General features: G+C 34.8%; 2 protein-coding genes across 2 annotated transcripts; one reads left to right on the top strand and one right to left on the bottom strand.

The window, feature by feature from the left end:
- The first annotated feature begins 6 nt into the window (after positions 1–6).
- On the top strand, positions 7–1,116 carry LOC140969733 (3-ketoacyl-CoA synthase 4). Its single transcript, XM_073431166.1, has one exon. The coding sequence runs from the start codon at positions 38–40 to the stop codon at positions 908–910; it is 873 nt and encodes a 290-aa protein (XP_073287267.1). The 5' UTR covers positions 7–37; the 3' UTR covers positions 911–1,116.
- A 1,345-nt stretch (positions 1,117–2,461) lies between these two features.
- Positions 2,462–7,167, bottom strand: LOC140969731 (sugar transporter ERD6-like 6). Its single transcript, XM_073431165.1, has 18 exons — positions 6,683–7,167; positions 5,881–5,943; positions 5,723–5,812; positions 5,579–5,638; positions 5,420–5,485; positions 5,261–5,326; positions 5,106–5,181; positions 4,650–4,714; positions 4,476–4,568; positions 4,232–4,312; positions 4,049–4,133; positions 3,892–3,938; positions 3,743–3,805; positions 3,606–3,665; positions 3,416–3,481; positions 3,251–3,310; positions 2,783–2,897; positions 2,462–2,676 (listed from the first exon to the last, which is right to left on the bottom strand). The coding sequence occupies exons 1-18, from the start codon at positions 6,875–6,877 to the stop codon at positions 2,564–2,566; spliced, it is 1,464 nt and encodes a 487-aa protein (XP_073287266.1). The 5' UTR covers positions 6,878–7,167; the 3' UTR covers positions 2,462–2,563.
- Between the last annotated feature and the right edge of the window lie 1,296 nt (positions 7,168–8,463).

The raw sequence follows: 8,463 nt of genomic DNA on the forward strand, positions 1-8,463 counted from the left end.
TTGTAGCTTGTTTAATCCGACACCATCTTTGTCAGCCATGATTGTGAATAAATACAAACTAAGAGGGAATATTAGGAGCTTTAATTTAGGGGGAATGGGTTGCAGTGCAGGGGTGATTGCCATTGATTTAGCCAAGGATATGCTTCAAGTTCATGGGAATACATATGCGGTTGTGGTGAGCACTGAAAATATAACGCAGAACTGGTATTTCGGGAACAAGAAATCCATGTTGATACCAAATTGTTTGTTTCGAGTTGGGGGTTCGGCTGTTTTGTTGTCGAACATGAGTAAAGATAAGAGGAGGGCCAAGTACCAGCTTGTTCATCTGGTGAGGACTCATAAAGGTTCCGATGACAAGGCGTTTCGGTGTGTGTATCAGGAGCAGGATGATGCAGGGAAAACTGGTGTTTCTTTGTCCAAAGATCTTATGGCTATCGCTGGTGGGGCGCTCAAGACTAATATCACCACGTTGGGTCCTTTAGTACTACCGGTCAGTGAGCAACTTTTGTTCTTTGCAAAATTGATACTGAAGAAGTTTCTTAACAAGAATGTGAAGCCTTATATCCCAGATTTTAAGTTGGCATTTGATCATTTCTGCATACATGCTGGGGGAAGGGCTGTGATTGATGAGCTGGAGAAAAACCTGCAGTTGCTGCCGGTCCACGTGGAGGCTTCCAGGATGACACTGCACCGGTTTGGGAACACTTCTTCGAGCTCCATTTGGTATGAGCTGGCTTATATTGAAGCAAAAGGGAGGATTCGTAGGGGTCACAGAGTGTGGCAGATTGCCTTCGGAAGTGGTTTCAAATGTAATAGCGCAGTGTGGGAGGCGATTCGGAATGTTAAACCATCTAAAAATGGGCCTTGGGCAGATTGTATCGACAGGTACCCTGTAAAAGTAGTCTCTTAGCATATCAAACTATCATTTCGTTGTTTACAATAGGAGGCCCTCGTTTGGAATTTAAGTTTCGTTTTCTCCTAAGTTTGCGTTCTACTTAGTGACTTCTCAATCTTGTACTGTGGAAGAATTACTTAATCATCTGTTGAGGTAGCCAGTAATAAGTCTATTCTCATGTCTAACAGGCTTCTCTACGTTCTTAAAAAATTTCATGTTTACATTTTAGTCAGAATGTTGATTGAATTTACAGCAGTTAGTTTGACTTCATTTTCATGCAAAAAACCTCAAAAGTTTTTCAAACGTTGTCAAGAATGGATATTGTCATCCTTACATGTAGTCACTGAAGATGGTTAGAAATGTTCATCGGGTCATGAAAGTTGACTTTTCGTCACCACAAGATCAATCATGATTCATACATCCCATCATTTTACTCCAATATATGAACCGCATCCTTTTTTTATAAGACATCAGTCGAACCATGTATATCGGCTTTCCATTAGTCCAACGCATCTAATCTATATCACGAGCCAAGGAGAATAAACTTGGGACAACTCCCAATTCTGATACGAATTTGAAGATGAATCGAGCTTCTTAAGCAAGTATTCTCAATGAACTCGAAATCCTTGATCTTGGAGAAAGTGAACTCCATGTCTGTTCAAGATCACAGCTTATTATATATAATTTGGATTTGCTCAAGTTTTTATTTAGTTGACCATGTATGATCCCTGATTGAGATCTCATCCTATTTATTATTATTATTATTTATCATTTGAACTTTTTGTAGCTGTAGCTGTAGCTGTGGCTGTAGCTGTAGCTGGCACCAGCCAATTCTACATGGTGTGTTACACAAATTAGATTAGTATCCGACTGCATCATTGTTGTGGTCGTCCCATCCAATGTATGGCTGTTTTTAGATTTTAGCATGTGAAATTCTGTGAAGCCATTTTATTTTTTGTTGGCCACGATTTGACATGTAATTAGCTATTGCGTAGGATTCTAAGGCAATAATTGGTATCCAAATTCTTCTAAAAAAAATTTAAATTAACTAAGAAAGCATACTGTTATGTTTTATTTTTTATTTTAATTGACGTCATGTTTTATGTACTGTTGTCTATTGTTGTTGTTTTTTTTTTTTAATAATTGTTTTCTTTTCGTTTAACAAGGACAATTTTTTTTAAATTATTAATCGATTATTTTGACAAGGGAAGTCATTCACAAAACATATCGACCTCACTTGCTTGGACGGCAAACAGGCAAAGTAACAAAATATAATGAATTGCTAATATCAAATGTTATATTTTAATAATATTTTTAGAACTACTTAAATAAAAAATTTTGAGCCTGAATTTTATTCAATGATGATTAAAGATATAGCAATAACTTCATAATACTAAATGCGAACAAATTTATATTAAGAGCGCAGGGATTTGAAAAATAACAAGGGTCAAACATGTCTCCACAATTTATTTACCTAATGTGCTGAAATTTTTTAAAAAAAATATGAATAACTTATCTTACCATGGTTTCAAGAATCCAGGTTTCTTTATTCTCTTTTTTTACAGAAACAAAAAATTAATCGCACAACCGATTCATGTGGTCGATATTACGATCACCAACAAAAAAAGGGGTAATAACAAATGGGTAAATGTACCAGAATACAAAAATTCATCTAAAAGAGAACTGGATTTCTTCTAAGGTTTTTCCCTTGGTCTCGGGAACCCAAATTGCCACAAATGCCACACTCAAAACGCACATGACCATGTATATGGTGAAACTTCCTGTAAACGGGTTAGAAATTAGCCAAATCATATCTTTTCAGCATATAATTTGCGTACTGTGTGTTTAGTAGCATTGACAAGCAAATAGAGGAAAGGTCGGACAAACCTCCGCTGCTCCAAGCCAGTAATAACGGTGCGGTCATAGTAATGATCCAAGAGAAGAGCCAGTTCGCCAAAGTTGCCACACTCCCAGACAGACTTTTCACTTTCACCGGGAGAATCTATGGTAACCATATACAAGGTGAACATGTCAAGGTTTCTAAAACAGAGGCTTTTCTTTAACTAAGTGGCATTTGGACGGACTTTTGATCCAAATTTCATTTCGCATTCAAATATAAAATTGTTTGCTGTTTTTTTATAAAAAAAAAATGGCAGAGTACTTTCACAGTCTCACGGGGTAAAGGGCTTACTTTCAAACTGCTATCGGAGAACTTAACACTTGGAAAAAATTTATATTATATCAAACATAAGATACTTATTCAAGCTAATAACTTATCTAACCAAATTTGCCCATTAAAACAATTAATCTGCATCATAATATTCCAAACAATTCGGATAATGAAGTGGGTAGTACCTCAGACATTATAAGCCATGGAATTGGCCCCATCCCAAGTGAAAAAGACACAATCATCAACTACAATGTGGAAAAAGAGAGGCAAAAAAAATTATTTAACAAAGTAGAAAAACACGTGCAGATAAAAAGTCAAGAATCATTATTTGCATCTTTGACAAGACATACCAGCACCCCAACTACGGATAGAATTCCCAGTATGCCATAAAATGAAGAATCCTCTGCTACAATGCCCTTAAATTGCAAAAGTTTCAAAGATGATTGTACCAAGAATAAAAATCGAATAACAAGTATCTAAATGTCATCAATACCAACAACTCGTCCTCTGTTCTAAAAATAAGATAAACTAATTCATTACCTTAAGAAAAAATGAAACAGAAACAAGTAGAAGACTAAGAACCATGCCAGAAGATGATACCTGAACAAAAAAGTTATGTACCTGTCATGCAATCTAGTACATATAAACCTTATGATTATTTTATTTCTTCAACTTACGATTAGAAGAACCCTACGGCCAGTTCTGTCCATCAACCACGTAGCAACGGCAGTTGCAATCACCTAAACAATCCTGAATTTCAGATCTTTGAACGAGTTTGCGAATGCTCGCGCAAACTAAAATTAGCAAAAATATTTTCTAATCTTACCTGAATAATGCCCACGCCAACAGTCGCAGCATTGCTGGATGTGATTCCTGTTTATGCATAAAAAGCTCTTATATTTGAAAAAAGAAAAATTAAAACACACAAGATAAAAATGTATTATCCCCATGCACATGAAAAAATGGTGGTAGCTTTTACCCACCAGCGGATTCAAATATATTAGAAGAATAGAAGATGACGCCATTAATTCCAGATAGCTGCTGGAGAATGAGTAACCCAATTCCTATCTGTGGAAGATATGTAAAGGGGACTCGAGTAAGATTGTGCCAAACTTAAAATCAGGTTACAAACACAAGTATGGGAAAGTTCGGTAATAAATGGGTACCATCAGAGGTAACCAATATCTTCTTGATTTGAGTTCTGCGAAGTGGAGTGTCGTTCTTCTACTCGTTGAAGCTACAGACCTCTGCAAGAACCCAGAAAAAATGTATCGGGGTATAAAACATGTTCACAATCAAGAAAATGATTATATTGTCCTACGAATCAAAGGGGAATATTTTTTAAGAAATAATGTTGCAGAAGAAAATAAACCTGTTTTAGGACGAATAGAACTATTTGAGAAAATATACCTTGATCTCATTTACTTCAAGAGTAATATCGGCGTCAAAACCTCGAAGAACTTGCAAAGAGGCTTCAAAATCATCAGTCATTCCCATTTTAGCCTAATTTAAAAAAAATGATACGTTTTAGTACTTCAACTGAGCTAAAATAAACTTGATAAAATAAATCGTTTGTGGCCTCACCAACCACCGAGGAGATTCAGGGATGAAAAATAGGCCAGGTATCAATATCAGACAAGGTAATATTCCTGTGAACGGAGATGAAAAAATTAGTCACTGTCAGGAAACATTGTTGCAAACCTATTATCGCTTATGCAGAATTTTTTTCATCGTTTCAAAAGGTGAAAACTTAGAGTTTTAAGCAGTATTTTTGTACAAGCTTTTTTTGGAAATGAATCAATAATCTGACTTGCAAACATCATAACACGGATCAAAATTTTTAAAGGCCCGCATGATTAAAAAGACAAATTTAAGATGAACCCAACAAAATTACTCATTAAAAAAATGTCCTAGGAATGATCATCCCGACTTAAAAGAGAATCAAATAATAATTGTTTGCACGCCAAGGAATCTTAAAAATATCATATTAGGTGAATCGAAATAAATGACAGTTCAAAGTCATAGGTCCCAAAGAATTACCTAGAACCGCAAGCAATCTCCAATCAACAAGTAGTCCTAATAGATACGACAACAAGATTCCAATCGTCACAGAGAGCTAACAAATGAAAGCAGAATCAAGTCACAGATTTTAGTGAAAAGAACGCAATGAAAAATAGACAGTTCACTCAGCAAACCTGGTTCACGGAGCCAAGTGCCCCTCTTAAATTTTGAGGTGCTATCTCAGCTATATACACAGGCACCTATTTCAAATTAGGAGTCAGGAAAAGAACAATATTTTAAGTCTATTATGATTTTTTTGATGATATAATAGCTACAAAATGTTTTGTATTTACCGTGTAAGAGATAATACCCACACCAAAACCTTCCAACAATCTTCCCATGAAAAGAAATGAAATGTCCTAATGTAAAAAGAAAAAAAAGGATCAATTTAAATTGAAAAGATGAGTACGAAAGGCAAATAAAATGCTTCACAGAATGTAAGAAAGCCTCACTCTTGCAAATGATATTGCAAGCCATCCGATTATATTAGGTATGGCAGCGATCATTAACGACTGCAAATTAACAAAATATATGCTTTCAACATAAAACCAACACAATTACATAGCCATTGATAAAACTAATGAAATAGCTCGTACCCCCTTTCTCCCTATGTACTCAGCAATCTGGCCACTGGAAATTGCTCCAACCATAGCTCCCACATTTGACAAAGAACCAAATAAGGAGAACTGTTCCAATCATTTAGTTATTTTCAGAAATTACCAAGCCAAAGCAAGAAAAATCAACAATCACTAACTTGTGAGACTGTAAGGCCAAGATCTTTGGTAATGGCAGTCTGTGTTGGCGAAGAGTAACCACACTGCATATCCAAGAAATATCACGTAAATAATAATACTGCAAATTTTCATAAATTTCCGGTGCAAATAAGGATGTGAAAAGCCAAAAAAGAAATAATTTATATGAAATTCCACTCAATGAATCCTAACCCATAAAGTAAAATTAGAAAAAGAGATCGGATAAGATACCAGAAACTGATCCAAACTTAAAGAACAATGTGACCTCTGAAACTACCCAACATCAATTTCAAAAGTGAAAGAATATAGCTCAGCCGATAGTATAGGCAAATCTTTTTAAAAACTTAGTTTTACATTTGCAGGACATACAGATGGAGCGGATTTGAGTATATCTTAATTCAGTCCCACTTATATCTAAACCTTATCAAAACTGGATTCGAGTAAGTGGAACCACTACAAAGGTACAAAATTCCAAAAAAGCTACTCGATTTTCATGCATCTACCCCTGATAACATAAATGCCATCGAAATTCAGCACCATCAACTGAAAGAGTCGCAAACTTAATCTCAACACAGTCAAAATCAAGCCTAGTAAGTTGATTCCAGCACGATACAATCTTCCCACCAAAGACCATATGATGTTCCCAATTTAGCTCAAGTTCGAACCCACCCAATTCGATTAATACAAGCAAACATTCACTAGTTTCAAGTTCAAACCCACTTCTATTTGCAATCGAACAATATGTTAAACGAGTAAATCAAAGATCAATAAAGAAAAAGGGAAAACAGGAGAAGAAGAAAGTACAGTGAAACCAAACTGTATAGGACCCAAAGCCACGATCAAGACACAAGCCAAGACTGAGACGGAGTTATCTCGAATAGCTTGAGTAGAGCCCATCAAGCTGGACTGCCTCGAACCCATACGATACCAACTCCCCGTATGAAGAAACGGCTTCCTCAGATCCCCTCTTCCATCTTCACCATCCTCCCTGAAACTCATCTTTCCCCCGCTTTTTCTTTCCTATCTCTCTACTCGCTAAAGTTCGATCCAAGAAAATGAAAACCGGACCTCAGACGACTAAAGCTGAATCCAAGAAATAATGACACAATTTTAAAAATTAAAGTTCCTTCAAGGAAATAAAATCCCAAGTAAAAAACACTGATCAAGAATCGAACTTTTTGCGCTTATAATCAAGAAACTTTTTTTTTTCTTGAGTAAGATAGATTTGAAGAAGAGGACTTCCGAAATGGCAGAGATAAATAAAAATTTCATTGCTTGCTTAGATATAATACATTTCTTTTCTATTTAAACAAACGCAAATCTAAACAAATAGAATCGGGCGCTGTTTCTCACGTGTTAAACATGGACAATAATTTGAGGTAACTTTGGCCGGCTGCGTAAATTTTGGGTATTATTTTAGCACTAGCACTAGCACTAGCACTAGCACTAGTCTATCATTATTTTTAATATATTTGAAGATGTTATTTTTTAAAAAAAATATTAACCAAATATATTTGGAAATTTTAAAAAAAAATAGTGAACCAGATATATTTTTGTAACTATCTCTAGTCAATCATTATTTTTAATATACTTGATGATATTTCGTCGCCCCCTAAAATTGACATTAACGGACAGAGAATCAGATCCAAATCAAGAATAATCAGTAGCATCAAGATATTAAATTGTTAAAAATCAAGAACTAGTGGTACCCATATTTACCAAATCATTGTTGATTTCATAATTTAATGATAAATAGTTGTTTGTACATAAAATGACTTGGAGACATGATATTTTTTTTTCTTGCGAACAGGTCAGGACTTTGGATATCTTTCACACAAAACATGATTTTATTAAGATTTGATATTCATATCTAATTTAATCTAAAAATTAGTTTAAGAAAAAATATTGTTCAAATTCATATATACAATTCTCAAAGACTTAATCCAACCGACACGAGATATCTAACACACAACACTCACTCATAGGAATGAACAACTGGTTTACAAGACATTCTCGGATGGTTCATAAGACAGTCCAACACATAACGGTGGGCTGAACCAAGATCAGAACTTGACTGTCATAGCATGCTCATATTGAGATTTAAAACATAACTGGACCCCAAAAACTAGTTCAAGAAGAAAGATTGTCTAAATTCATATATATAACTCTCAATAAATTAATCTAAATAATAGAGTAATCCAACACATAAAAGTGAACTTGAGCTATTGTATCATGTTAAGACCGAGACTTGCACCTAATTCAATCTCAAATACTAACTCAAATAGAGAAGATTATACGAATTCATATGTAATTCTTAATTCAACATATTTTTAATTAACATGTAAAAAGTTCGAATGATAAAAATCTGATATCGCAGCTGGAGGATTCAATGGCCCCCTTTCTAATTATCGGAATAATAATCATGGAGACTACATACTTCGTGGTTGGTATGAGTTAATTGGTTTGATTTCCTAACGTCTCTCAACTTGAACTTAAAATAAACTAAAAATGAATGGGACAAAGCTACAAATCAGAATATAAATAATTGGAGAAAAAACCTTTGTTTTATCTTTTGAAAAACCATA

Source organism: Primulina huaijiensis, unplaced genomic scaffold, assembly GCF_012295235.1.
Source record: "Primulina huaijiensis isolate GDHJ02 unplaced genomic scaffold, ASM1229523v2 scaffold42647, whole genome shotgun sequence".
Lineage (NCBI taxonomy): Eukaryota > Viridiplantae > Streptophyta > Magnoliopsida > Lamiales > Gesneriaceae > Primulina > Primulina huaijiensis.

Bases quoted from the DNA above. Each gene is read 5' to 3' on its own strand.
- LOC140969733 (XM_073431166.1), top strand. From the start codon at position 38: ATGATTGTGAATAAATACAAACTAAGAGGGAATATTAGGAGCTTTAAT.
- LOC140969731 (XM_073431165.1), bottom strand. From the start codon at position 6,877: ATGAGTTTCAGGGAGGATGGTGAAGATGGAAGAGGGGATCTGAGGAAG. The intron at 5,813-5,880 runs GTTAGTGATTGT...TGATTGGAACAG, and splicing joins TTGGCCTTACAGTCTCACAA to TTCTCCTTATTTGGTTCTTT. The intron at 3,806-3,891 runs GTAAGATTAGAA...AGGATTGTTTAG, and splicing joins TTGGCGTGGGCATTATTCAG to GTGATTGCAACTGCCGTTGC.